General features: G+C 41.7%; 1 protein-coding gene across 2 annotated transcripts in view; it reads left to right on the top strand.

Moving 5' to 3' along the window:
- Positions 1-12,995, top strand: part of znf292b (zinc finger protein 292b) — a 32,782-nt gene extending 19,787 nt beyond the window's left edge. The window contains exons 5-8 of one of the 2 annotated variants that reach the window (XM_035143297.2): positions 113-315; positions 848-984; positions 1,330-1,471; positions 6,070-12,995. In XM_035143297.2, coding sequence (XP_034999188.1) covers positions 113-315; positions 848-984; positions 1,330-1,471; positions 6,070-12,612 — 7,025 coding nt within the window. In that variant the 3' untranslated portion in view covers positions 12,613-12,995. Of the gene's footprint in view, positions 1-112; positions 985-1,329; positions 1,472-6,069 lie in introns of those variants that run through there. The other variant, XM_047337972.1, reaches the window with a different exon arrangement.
- The last annotated feature ends 1,890 nt before the right edge of the window (positions 12,996-14,885 follow it).

Below are 14,885 nucleotides of genomic sequence, written 5' to 3'. Positions count from 1 at the left end.
ACATTAAAACACAATTTTGTCAGAACGAAATTATAATCTATAATTATATTTCCTAAATTTCCCTGGCGATCAAAAAGTATCTACATCTATCCATCCATCTATTTTTTTTCAGTTGAGGAGTTCCTGGTGCAGGAGGGGCAGGTCCTGTTGGAGATGAGAGTGAAGCAGCTGATGAAGGAGAAGCAGTTGGGAGAGGCTGCACGGCTAGCAAAGACGTGCTCTGAATGTTCTGTTTTCCAAGGGAAGGGGCCTTTCAAGCAGATGTACCTTGTCTGCCTCTGTTCCAGCCCTGAACAGGATCAGCTCATGGAAGAGGTAAGTATACACAAATCTGTGGTGGGCCTGCCTTAGAAGGCCTGCCTTGTGATTAAAAGACAGAAACACCTGATGACGGTACACAATTGAAGATATGTCCCTAACATCCGCTAACATCAACTGGTGGTAGGGATTAATGAGTGCGGTAGAACATACATTGGATATTCTCCATCTTGTTGTATGTTCTAAAATGGTACAGCGTTTAATTAAAAAAGGCATAGAGGTAATCTGGTAATATGTCTGATCTACAAGGCCAAAACACTTGATGACGCTAAGGTACACAACCAAGGTTACTGTATGTCTCTAACATCCCCTGACGGCAACTAACACTTGCTAACTATCTACTGGTAGTTGGTTACTTAAATTGTGCAGAAGACCTTCAAATGTACAAGGGATATTCACCATCTCGTCCTATATCTTAAAGTGTGTGTGTGTGCGTGTGCGTGTGCGTGCGTGTGTGTCTGAGTGCGTGTGTGTGACTGAGTGCGTAATGCATGAAACTCAATGTATACATGGCATCAATCTGTTACAGCTTTCAAAGGAGGACTGTCGTGATGCCTTGGAAATGATCTGCAACTTGGAGTCAGACGGCGATGAGGTGGCTGCCTTCAGTTTATGCTCCGCCTTCCTCAACCGACAGCTTCTTCAAGGAGATACATACTGTGCTTGGTAAGAAAGCCCCCCATTTTCCTTGTTTCGTGGAGGGAGAAAAAAGATAACTCCTTTTCAGACCAAACCCTAAAAATGTGGCATTAGTCCCAGAATCCATACATTATATAATTTACCTCCATATTTAAAACTGTGTAGGGCATATATTATTTTACACACAGAGAATTGATCAGGAATTGATGAAGAATTACACCAGTAAGCAGAATTGGGCAGATCCAGGATTTTGTTCACTCCTTAACATGATAGGAAGGGGATTAGCTTTGGCAGAGGTAAGAGCTCTCCGAGCATGCCTCTTGTTAATGATGGGACAATAATTGGGCTGTGAATTCTCCTTCTTCACGCTAGGGAGCTGACTCTGTTTTGGAGCAAGCTGCTGAAGCGATTGGAGCCATCAGAGCAGGCTTTCCTTGACAAATGCCGCCAGATATCCCTACTTTCTAAAACTGTGTACCACATCCTGTTCCTCATCAAGGTCATCCAATCAGAGGTCAGTAAACAGTCAACTGTGATGGAATTATCAAAGTGTGGGTCCTGTATAAAACATAACGTTTAACCTTTTACCTTTCTATTATCATGTGTATATAGGATTCACAACCACTGTGTTTTTTTGAGTCGCTCTAGAGTTTATGAGACATGTAATGTAATGTGACGCACAAAGTCACGACATCAGTGTTGAAGTCAGAGGGACGATCCGGAGTCATGATCCGACATCGATTAATAATTACATACATGTGATTATCAGTTCGTGTGTGAAGAGGGCCAGAGACGAGCGGGGACACACTCCTGACAACAGAAGAGAAGTTTTTTCAGCAGATTACCACACACCGCTGTGTTTTAACTTCATTGTTGCAGAAGAAGCGACGCCCCGTTTATCCATAAACATGAATACAGCAGGTTTTTATATGGATCAGTTCTAAGTGCGATGATTAGAAAACCAGAGTAGGAGAGTCACTTGTTGACCAGCGGAGTAATGTGCCTTAGTGCAGTGGCGCTGCTAAGGGGGGCCAGGCGGAGCCACCTTGATGCAGTACAGGCTATAATCAGAGGTTGTCCTTTTAAGCCTTAGGTGCAGCACACAAGTCTAAACTGAATTTATGTCAAATCAGATTGGAGAGCACTGACCGCTGTCATAGACTAATTGTTGTCTGATTTTTTTTAAATTGAAAACCATATTTTTTTAAATTACGGCAAAATTGTGATAACAGCAACAGTCTATAGTACTTTTTAAAGCACTTTCCTCATAAAATGGAGTTCATGTTTGTCTGACTGATTGTATTAATTGATGAAAAAGCAGCCAAATGCAGTGATATAGAAAATTGTGGCTGTGATACATTGAAATGCATCGAGATGAATCGATGCATCGTTGTGAATCGAATCATTGACTGCTATATCGTAATGGAATCGTCTAGACTAGAGTGGGCTTGCCGACATGTTACAGACTGTGACTAGATTTCTAGCGGGCTAAATATCTAGACGTGGTGGCGACAACTTCAGCCAATCAATGCATAGGACAAGCTGGTGATGACGTTGGCACCTCACTGTAGCAGTGAGGTGCCAACAGATTTTTTTACACAGCAACATATCTTTAAACGGGGAAAACAAGCAATAATAATCGTGTGTGTAACCCTGGTTACACTTTAAAGAAATGACAAAGAAGATAGTGTGGACCAGTATCAGAAAGATTAGGAATTTTTTTTTATTGAAATTAACCCTTTAAAGGGCCCATATTGTGTAAAATACATTTTCTGGGCTTTTACTATCCGTAATTACTTGAGGGGGGTCAGTAGGTACCCTCAAAGTATGAAAACAGTCACTCCGCGGACTATTTCACTCAGTCCATTCTAAGAAATAAGTTATCCAAACGTCTCGTTTCGTACTTCCTCCCTCGTCTCTCAGCCCCACCGACCCAGCCGGTACCAGTCCAGCCTCTGAACCCACCACCCCTCCACACCGAACGCGACACCAAGCAGACATTTTGCTGAGCTAGCAGCTTGTTAGCTACTACAGGCTCACCACAACAAACAACACTGAAGAAACACTGCAGCGTGGAGGGATGCAAGGAAGAGAATGTGTCCATGCACATTCCTCCTAAGAAAGTTACTGTTCGAGACCAGCGGTTACGCTTTCTTTCTTCTGACGTGCCGTGTTGGTGTTGAAATTCTGTTACAGCCAGAGATCGTAAATGCGCCAGAATGAGACCGGTGATAGGCCTGGTCGCGTGTCACTCAAAGTGCAGTCAGCCAATCAGAGGAGGGGCTCAAGAGGCAATACCTCAAATTACATCCCAGAAAGGTGTAAAATATGGGCCCTTTAATGTCCATGAGTCCACTCTTTAAGTGTCAATTCAGTGGATCGATCATTGGGGCCAAATCGATGTTAATATTGTTCTCCATCCGACCGCAGCGTGAAATGAAGAAGAAACATCCTCAGTGGATTGTCTGTATGATCCTTCTCAAGGACCCATATGTTGGCTCACCATACCGTCGTTTACTGAAACGTAACCTATAGACAGGTATAAAGCCCTAGGAGACAAATTGTGATTTGTGAATATGGGCTAAACAAATAATATTTCTCATGATTCAAATCACTTTTATCCTAAAACTGGCTCTGTTGTACAACAAAATCTATTTTTGAGCTCAATTTCAGTGTAAAACTAGTGCTGCGAAGCACTGTGCAGGCCCGAGCACTTGCGAACTCGGGAACAGATGCGGCCGCGGGGTAGGGTCAACGGGGACTAAGCGAAACGGCTCCATGTTGCGTGCGTTTTGTGCATCGCGGGAAGGCTAAATGCTTCACTACCTGTGTTTGTCATGCAACACCAAACCACGGCCACTAATCACGCATTACGGTCCACTCCATCAAGTATAAACCACACAGTGAAAATTTTATGTAAATTAATTAAAGTTGTAAAAAGTCCTAATTAACCCAAACACTCACTATTAACAGCAAAAACGCATAAGGCGTTCCGTATTACCGTGACAAGAAAACTTGACCTGATCAGCAAAATCTAATCAGGTCATCCTTAAGTCCAAACGTAATAAAAATCCCATTCGTCATTCCTGATATATAACGGTCACAACAATGTGTGGTCATTTGACCTTTTCACCTTTGACCACCAGAGTCTAAGTTAATGTTTCTACCAAACTTGAAGACATTTCCTCAAGGTGTTCTTGAGATGTCTCATTCACGAGAATGGGACGGACAACCCGATAGCAAAATGCCTCCAGCCACTGGCTGTCGACGCCACCGAGGTATAAAATGTGGCCAAAGACGCTCTATACTATGTATACTATGACCCCGGGGGGTCGCGAGACACAGAGGGGCTGTCGCGAGATGCCGTCCAAAAAAAAATATAAAATTTTAAAATAATTTAAAATTGAATATTGAACCCATTATTGTATAAATATATACAGAAATATGAGTTGAAATTAGAATAAAACCATGCAAATAAAAACATTTCCATCAGTTTTTTCCTTTTTCTTTGTTGACCCTTGAGGTTATTACGACACGGATTAGCGGAAGGAGCGAGAGTTGCAAGGCTAAAAGAAAGTACTTATACTAAACAAACAGACATCCCAGCCGAAGCTCAAAGGGCATCATATGAGGTGGAATATTTAATTGCACAGGCAAAAAAGCCACACTCAATCGGCGAAACATTAATTAAACCCGCTGCTGTAGCTATAAATCGGGCCATGCATGGGGATAAATTAGCCCGTGAGCTGGAATCAGTGCCGCTGTCTAACGGGACTATTGCCTGGCGCATCACCGACATGGCCCAGGTCATAAAGTGCCAGCTGGTTGATAGAGTTAAGAAAGGGAAATATGCTTTACAGTTAGATGAATCCACAGATGTATTAAACTCTGCCCAGCTGCTTGTTTTCGTCAGATACAGTTTTGATGGAAAACGTAATGCTGTTTTGCTCCGCGCTGGAGTGGACGTGCACGGATGAGGACATTTTTATAAAACTAAAAGAAGAGGGACTATCTTGGGAAAACTGTATTGGTGTGTGTGTAGGGAGATTCCCCCTATTTTGGTTATATTCTATTTCTTAAAGTACTATAAAATAATATCATGGCTGTAAGGCTGTTGTTCTTTTGTGTTGTATTAATTAATCAAAGTTATTTTTGGGGTCGCAGGCTGAAAAGTTTGGGAACCCCTTTTCTAGCGTAATGTGTTAGTCTGTGAGTAGAATGACACGGAAGCCCAGGGGGATCAGCCGGACTCAACCTCTCACTTTGTGTGTGTTTTGGTGATCAAATGTAGTTTAGTGACCAGCCTTAACAAAATATGCAGGCTGGCCCTTAACTATTTGAACAAATGCTTTCAAATCACACCAACGAATTACAAGAGAATTCCCATTAAAAACTGGAACACTGAAAATGCAGTCAATCTAGATCATGGAACGCTGCCAGTGTCAATTGAGAGTTTGCTGAAATCTTCACAAGCACCTGAGGAAACCATAGGACAGCATGGAGTGGTTTCTCAGTCAGACACCGACTCTACATCATTCTGGGATTCAGCCTAGGGATTCCCACCTTTCTGATCCTATTGGACACAGAGGAGGTTCAGGTGGTTGTTATTTTGATTGTAATGCACCACTTTAGCAGAACACAAGACCAGAGGGAGCATTCTGATTCACTGTGTTACTACTTGTGTGTTTTCGTGATCAAATGTAGTCTGGTGACAGACTCCCAATCACATGACAGAAAGTCATGTAGTGTGGACTGTAGTGCAATCTGAAGACTTTTAAAGTCCCTTTTGCATTATACTAAATGCACAATGCATAAATGAGGCTTTCAGTCAACAGCAGCCACAGACAGCTGTTGATTAATCCATGCTATTTGCAGTAGGGTGACCTTGCTTCAAAACTTTGATGCTATTGATTTGAGGAATTAACATCAATAAACAGCTAAATGTTATTTAAGTTGTTGCTGGAAATTTTGCTTTGCTGAACAAGGTATATAATCCTTTACAATTTATATTGTTTTTCTTGTCAAATATAAAATTGCTTTAACAATGATGAAAGTCTTAAAAGTGTTTCTGAATAGTTGTCTTGACTTAAATCTTTCTCCTTTTTTCTATAGATTGACAGCATTGGACTCCCAGTATGCATTGAAATGTGCATAAGGGCTCTACAAATGGAATCAGATGATGGAAACACCAAGGCCACAGTGTGTAAAACAATTTCCTGTTTGCTTCCTACTGACCTAGAAGTCAAGCGAGCCTGTCAGCTGACAGAGTTCCTCCTGGAGCCCACAGTGGATTCATATTACGCTGTTGAGACTCTTTACAATGAACCAGATCAAAAACTAGAGGAGGAATATATGCCCATTCCCAACTCACTACGCTGCGAACTCCTACTGGTTTTTAAAACCCAGTGGCCTTTTGACCCGGAGTTCTGGGACTGGAAAGCACTGAAGCGTCATTGTCTTGCATTAATGGGTGAAGAAGCTTCAATTGTGTCGTCAATTGACCTGCTGAATGATACAGAGAGCCCAGAAGAAGATTTTTTCAGTCAGGAGTTGTCTAAGAATATGCCAGACCATTTAGTTAGTGGCACTTATGAACTAAAAGATGTCACAGACAAGAGAGAGAAGAACAGAGAAATGAAGAAAATGAGGGAGAAGGGTTTCATTTCAGCTAGGTTCAGAAACTGGCAGGCATATATGCAGTATTGTGTGCTTTGTGACAAAGAGTTTCTTGGCCACAGGATCGTACGCCATGCACAGACTCATCTGAGCAGTGGAGTATACAGCTGCCCTATATGTGCTCAAACCTTTTCCTCAAAAGATTTATTGATTCCCCATGTAACATCACATGTTAAACAGTCGAGCAAGGAAAGGCTAACTGCACTAAAAACAAACAAGAAATCTTCTAATCTTAAAATGGCCTCTCCTGTTTTTGCAGATTTAAAGGCCAAGACAGAAAATGCAATCTATGATAAAGGTGCCTCCCTTGGGCAAAATGGGGGGTTTGTTGATAATGTTCAGGCCAGAGTGGACAGATGTAGCACAGAGAGAAGTGAAGAAAATGTATGCCCTATTGGAAAATGCAGAAGGAATTTTAAATTTTTCAAAAATCTCATTGCACATGTAAAAGCCCATGGGGACAACGAGGAAGCAAAGACTTTCCTTGAATTGCAAAGGAAAAAGGTTATTTGCCAGTACTGCCGCCGCCACTTTGTTAATGTCACACATCTTAACGATCATTTACAGGTCCACTGTGGTGTGAAGCCTTATATCTGTATACAGTTGAACTGCAAGGCAAGTTTCTTGTCTAACACTGAGCTCCTTATCCACAGGAAAACACATTCTGTTTTCAAGGCTAGATGCATGTTTCCCAATTGTGGAAAGATTTTCAATGAGGCCTTCAGACTGTATGACCATGAGGCACAGCATTATAATACTTTCACTTGTAAAGTTGTGGACTGTGCGATGGTATTCCATTCACAAAAGCAGCTGGATTTGCACCAAGATGAGCATGACACTGAAGAGGACAATACAGCTTCTGAACAGACTTCACAAAATATGCAGACTGGCCCTTCACTCATTGAACAAATGCTTTCAAATCACACTGCACAATTACAAGATAATTCCCAAGAGAACTGGAACACTGAAAATGCAGTTAATCCAGATCATGGAATGCTGCCAGTGTCAATTGAAAGTTTGCTGAAATCTTCACAAGCACCTGTGGAAACCCTAGAAGAGCACAGAGTGGTTTCCCAAAGACAGAGGGGTTTTTCAAGCTGTCAGACACAGAGTCTACACCATACTGTGATTGAGCCTTTGAATTCCCACATTTTGGATCCTATTGGACACAGAGAAGGTTCAGGTGGTCATTATTTTGATTATATTACACCACCTCAGCAGAATCAACCCATACATGTATTTGAACATAATTTGGGTAATGTGCCACTTAGCTGTAATACACATGATTTACAGGACCAACCACAAATGTTCCCTGGTAATGTCAATAATGAATTGGTAAGTTGCAACTCTGACTGCAGCTTACCATTGCCAGGACAGCAACATCAAATGTGCAGCAGCAGCCTGTTATCAGTATCACTGCCCCAACCACTTGATGAGAAAAGACCAGTGAACTCTGTGTCATCTTCAACTACCACAGGTCCTGCTCCAGGAGAGAGGGAACGATTTCAATGTGCATTTGAAATGTGTACAAGGCACTACAGCTCATACAGAAGTGTTACCAAGCACATGAAAACGGTTCACCCTGATTTCTATGAGCAATGGAAAGTCGCTCGAACTAAAATCAAGTTAACCCACCCTTCAGCACCAAACACATCATCTGTTAGACATCTGAGTTCTGTCACCTCACTTCCCAGTCAGGACAGCAACCAAGCACTAGTTCATGGAGTTCAGAGGCAGAATGTTATCCAATCACCTCCATATACTGACCTGGGCACAAAGTATACTACTCCGCATTCCCATTCTTCATCTGCCCCCAGCCAGAATGCTTCACTCCTGATGGAAAATGTGTTAAATCCTATTGTTCTATCTCAATTAGAAAGTGATACAAGTCCAATAACAATGCAGTCCAAAGTTTTAGGTAGTCAAAACTGGCACTCAGTCCTTGGAAGTGAACAAATTCAAAGTAGTGGCTCTTCCCAGGTTTATCTATCTAATTTGCAGGTAAATTCTAGCAGTGTGGCTCTGCCAACTTCCTCAATGATGGGATCAACCATTAACAGACCAGTTGAGTTCCTGCAGTCACCACTTATGAAAAATGGGTCCCAGTCTGTTTTCCCCTCGTGCTTAGATGCTGCAAATGAAGTGTCACTGAAAGTGGAAGACAGTCTTCCAGCATATACATCAAAGGTGCAAAGCAGTTTATTCTCAGGTTCCAAGGCAGCAAATAAATCGATGCAAAATAATGCACAGTCCAATTTTCTCTCTCCACACTCTGCAAGCCAGAAAAGCATTAGCAACCAACCTCAAAATGGTATGGTCATCACTGAAAGTCAAAAACGAGCCAGAAGAAACAAAAGAACCAAATGGCCTGCCATTATGAAGGATGGAAAATTTGTTTGTTGCAGGTGTTTTAGACAATTTAATAGTCCCAAATCCCTTGGAGGCCACTTGTCAAAGCGTACAATCTGCAAACCGTACGAAGAGGGGCAGCTGAACACAGATATGCCCACATCATTTCTTGACCTCCTTAATTCAGAGCAAACAGTTAGCACCGCTCAGCCACAGTTTTCTTATAATCAGGCTGCTCTGTATCAAGAAAAGCCTCATCAGTCAGTTACAATTGCCACAAAAGATTACCCTACTACCAGTTATCGACAAGATAATTTGACAGCATGTGGGAATGGTAAGTCAAATGATGACATTCTCAAACAAATCATGACTGAATCAAAAATGGCTGATCTTTTTGTTCACACACCTACTCCTCAGCCATTGTTTCAAAACCCTTGTGTTAGCTTTGGAGCCAATGAGCAATTGCCAGAAAACTCAGTCATACTGCATACAGAAAATGTCCAGCTAAAGAGAGAGGAGAGGCAGGAGGTCAACTCGTATAGTACAGCTCATTATCCTCAGCCAACCATTGATACATTTGGTGGAAGTGAATTCCCTGACCCACTTCTTTCTCCAATCCTCACAGAAAACCGTGCTGATTCTGGCAGTGTTCCCACAAACTACGTAACTGCTGGGCCAACCCACAGTGAAGTCTATTACTCTGGGACAACCATTCAGTCACTAGATACAGATTCAAACCCAATAATGCAAACAGAGTTACCTAATAGTCAGCTTAGTGGCAAGCAGTGTGAGACACAAAGGAAGACAACAGAGAAAAATATTAAAAAGAGACTACGGGAGCAGATTCTGGCCGGTGACTTTCAACGTAGAAACAGCTCATGTCTTTCAGACAATACTGATCCCAATGCCGATACAAAGAATCTCATGTCTTTTGGTCAAATGTGTAGCCCTTTCAATGACTCTGTACTTGATCAGATTCCTTCTAATGCAAAGAGTGACACAGGACATGTAATTCAAGAAAAGTCTGTAATCATCCCAGAACCCTCTGGCAAAATACAACTAAACATGCACAGCTTTACTTATTTCAGAGAGACCTCCACGCTGCCACAGGAGGTTTTGAGCCCCACGGGAATTGCTGAAAATGATACAGATCAGGAACCCAAGAAGTTATCTGCCAGCCAGCAACTATGGATGACAGAAATTCAAAGTGCATTTGAAAGGCTGAATTTGGTCAAAGAAATATCTGATCAGATGTCATCTTCCATGAAGCAAAATACCAATACTGTCAACAGCCAGACAGAACTTGCAATGGTCCCATGGTCCGATAGCTTGACATCGTCCCCCTATGTTAAACCGTTTACGTGTGAGAATGAAACCTGCGCATTTACTTCAATGTCAAGTGAATCGCTATGGAAACACCTTTCCAAAATTCACAACTACACACTTGAGATGGTGAATTTGGTGAAAAAAAGATATGGCCTATATGCTCCCTTCAAATGCCAAAGGTGCAGTAAAACATTCACTCGTAACTCAAACCTTCGCTCTCACTATCATTCAGCTCACAACCTATCAGCTAAAGAAATTGCAGATCTAGATATGAAGCGCAGGCAGGACAAAGCATGTGCATCTGCTGCTATTCAAAAGTGTCCTGTTAATACCAACCAGGCCCCTTTGGCTCAAACCAAAGTGGTTACTGATCCAGCATTGGTGAACAGGGCCCAACTGTGCTCGCCCCAAGATGTAGCAAAATGTTATTCTTCATCACATGCATGTTTGCCACATATTAACATGGACATAACTAAACAGAAATTTCAAAATGACAACCGTTCCACAGTCATTCATCCCTTACAAACAGCCCCTATGCACAACCAATATCCAAATCCACAAGTACTGGCCCAGACCTTCACAGGACCTCAGCCTTTAAACAAACTATCTATCAACAGGCAGCCAATAGTGAAGCCAAGCATAGATATTACCAAGAAGTCAAAAGAGAACAAGTCAAACTCAAATGATGCCATGAGTTCATACAGACCATATCGCTGCGTTCATCAACACTGTTTGGCAGCCTTCACTATCCAGCATAATCTCATCCTCCACTACAGAGCTGTTCATCAGTCTGCTTTGTCAGCATTGGAGGTGAACAAGGAGCAGGACCCAGGAGAGGGACTTCATGAAATAATGGAACATGATGAGGAGGATCTAGAGGCAGAGATCGTCCAAATTTGTGAATTCAGATGCCAAGTCAAAGACTGCTCTAGAGTTTTCCAAGAGGTTCCCAACCTTTTGCAGCACTACCTTCAGCTGCATGAATTCAGTCTTGATAAGGTTGGTAATCTATTTTCTAGCATCAAGCTTGGCAAGTTTACTTGTGGCCATCAAGGATGCACAGCATCCTTCACTGCTTTCTGGAAGTATGTTGGGCATGTCAAAGAAAAGCACAAAGATATAAAGTTAGCCAAACCTGAACAATTAAATGGCTCGTTCAAGTGTGAAATTGAAGGCTGCGACCGTTCATATGCAACAAAGTCAAACCTTCTCAGACATGTCATGAAAAAGCACCAGGACTTGTACCAGCCTAAACTAAAAAATCAACTGATTAAAGAGGATGGAATGAAACAGAACTCAAAAACATTGCATCACCAAATTACAAAGACAAGTAATGGAAAGGAAAATATTGAGAGCAATAAAAAGATCCTACAGAAGGGAAGTGACATAAGGAGAGTTGGCAAGTCAAAAGCCAATCACTGGACAAAGTATGGAAAACCCTCCTTGAAATCTAAATTGGAGGCATCTGCAATATGCACTAAGAAATTCCCTCTACAATATCCTTGTATGATCAAAGGTTGTGAGTCAGTCATGAAATCAGAGCGGGGTATATTGAAACATTACATGGGGCATGGGCTCTCAGAGAAGTACCTGGAACAACAAAGGAGTCACTTTATATTCTGCAAAAAGTTCCCCCGGCAGAAATACCGGTCCATCAGGAGTGACGACTCAAAATCTGACAACACCTCTGATATGTCAGACAATGAGCTGACAGCAGATGCTGGACTAAAGGGAGGAGAATATGGATATTCAAAGCCTGTCCTACGCAAAAGGACCACTGCAGAAATCCCTACTGAATTGTTAGAGAGCAAATTATCTAATGAGGAAAGTTCTGATGGTTCTGTGGTGATCAAACGCAAACGAGGGCGTCCACGAAAACTAATCGAAAAAATAGTGAAGCGCAAGAAAATACCACGTACGACAAAGATCAACATAGTTTACAGCGAGGGCGATGAATCAGACTCATCTTGCCCTGCAGTACTGCAAGAGGAAATGGCTGAACAGAGCGCTCCACTGGCCTCCTTTAAACCTATGGGATTTGAAATGTCGTTCTTAAAATTTCTGGAACAGTCAAATAAATCTCAACATGGCCTCAAGAGGAAGGCTGATGTGCTACAAGCATGGAGAAAAACAGCTGGTATTAACACCAGTGACATCTGTGTCAGGTTCAGTAACCATCAGAATTTGAAATCACTTAGTAAGGTTAAAATTATTATAGATGCTGCATTTTCAAGTGTTTCAGACCTTCTGTTGAAACAGCTACAGACCATGCAGACCACAGTGGTATTAAAAAAAATAGTCTAACTTTTGTTCTTAAAAGCAGAATCTCAGGAATTGATTGAGTACAATCTGCTGCAAACTGGAGCCCTACACATGAAACGTTATTTTACATGTCCAGATAAAAAGCAGCTGTTTAACATGACACAGTTATATCTGTACAATTAGTCTTTTTTTTTATAAAAATGTGTATAGCATGTTTTATTTATAGATTGTTAAAAAATGTTTTGCTGATAATGAAAAGCCGATATCAGCTTTAGGTCTCCTAATTATCCCTGTGGGACTTCCAGACTTGATTGTGTTGTTGTGCATACTTTGTGATTTCAAAGATGTTATGTGTATGTGTATATATCTTGAAACCACCCACTGCCACAAACAGTCTTATTATTAAACTGGACTTTTTTTAACCATTTGACTTGTTTTCCATCATTTACCATTTAGTTCAGTTAACACTTTTGCATGCAAACTGAATGGATAAGTTGTTTTAAACAAATGAGCTGAACCAGTAACCTTTTTATCTTTGTATTTTGTTGGTAATTTTGCAGGTTTACCAATTCATTGAGCCCAGCATTTATTCATGTACAGACTTGTATACCTCACCAGTTAAAATACCACATACACTACTGCTAATAAATGTTGAATCTTTCTCAAAGGAATACTGCAAACATTTAGGAAAATACTTATCTCGTTAGTGGGTAGGTCATCTTAGCATATAGACTTGGGGTGCATTTGGAGTTATGTAATCTACTTTCCTAACCACCACTACATCTTTCCTTGTGAAGGAGGAGCAGTAAGGTTTTAGGAAAGGAGAACCATGTGGCAAGAAAGTCTGACTCCACTTACACTCATCTTTTAAATAAAGAAAAGAAAACTTTTTGCACAGACTGTACCATACTATGTGCTGTAGCCTGTGCACTGACAGTTAAAATTGTTTCCTGTCCAAAACAGAATGACACGTCCTGAGATAAGATGTCAGTTTATATAGAGAAGATATTTAATCATTACCTACTCACAGGAAATCTAACAGATTTAATTGAAAATGAAAAAACAAAAAGGACTGGTGATGATGTTGTGAACTATAAGTTCAATCGTTTTTTTTTTCACTGGACAGATGAGATAGAAGAAATCAGGTGCTCAGACAATCATGTGAGGATTCACATCAGCTCTGGATCATGTCATGTTAATAAAACAGCCGCTACGTTTTTTATATTAAGTGGGTGTGACCAGATGACGCAACAAGGTTGCGTTGCTTTAAATGTTGCTGCCAAAACAAATTGTGGATAGTGTTGGGCCATGGTTTTGTGTGAAACCACACTTCGGCCTACATGTGCCATCAAAGCCGGAAGCAGCATGTCCCTCCAGGACTCCGTCTCCCAGGGGCCATTAAAAACCAGAGCAAGGAACTCAATGTCCCAGAGGGCATCAACTTCACACAGAGGGGTGGAAACCCCCCCCAGGGACACAGGTTTCAACTCCCATTGGTCACTCTGGACCCCATGACCTGTGAGGTCACCGGGCCAATATAAGCTAAGTTCTCCAGCTTCTTGCTCGATCTCTCTCTTGCTAAAACCCCTCTAAGGAGAGAAGGCTGTTGAGCCTCTTCTGCCTCTTCCTACAATCCTTCCACAGGAGGGAAGGCGGTGGAGCCTCTTCTCCAGCTCACATCTTCTCTTCCCATCCAACTCTTCGAGAGGAGCACAAAGGTGCAGCTTCCAGCTCATCTCACCAAGGAAACCTCCTCGCCCTCCAAGCTCTACCAACGTCCTAGCAGCGACTCGATGTCCTGCTGGCAAACTTCAGCAACTGAACTGAACTCAACCGAAACCAGCAAGACGACACAAAACTGCGAACTGCACAGCAACTTCCGTTTTCCCCTTTCCACGGACTGGTAACACAACTGGGCTTAATAATTATACTAGGCTAAGCAAGACTGTTTATTCGATTCTGTGTGAGGTTTATAAGTTTGATTTGTGGTGTTGTGATATTTTGGGTACAAGTTATTGAGAAAGTAATGTTAGTCTGTTATGCTCTTCACAGTCTTTCGTTGCATCCAATCTAGTAACTTCCTCTAATTTGGCACACACACAGACACACGCATAACTCTTCACCTCATTATCTCTACAGGTCGTAAACATTCCAATAGGTGGGGGAAGGGTGTTATCTCTTTGGCCAGCCACCATCTTGAAAGCACGCTGACTCACACAGACACACACACATGTATACACACATACCTATCTTTGTTTAGCAATTAGACCGTTAGTAATTTGTGTTTTTATACTTTATTATATTCATAATAAATG

The sequence above is a fragment of the Hippoglossus stenolepis genome, chromosome 20, assembly GCF_022539355.2.
Source record: "Hippoglossus stenolepis isolate QCI-W04-F060 chromosome 20, HSTE1.2, whole genome shotgun sequence".
Classification (NCBI taxonomy): Eukaryota; Metazoa; Chordata; class Actinopteri; order Pleuronectiformes; family Pleuronectidae; genus Hippoglossus; species Hippoglossus stenolepis.
This window is presented reverse-complemented; position numbering and strand designations above follow the sequence as displayed.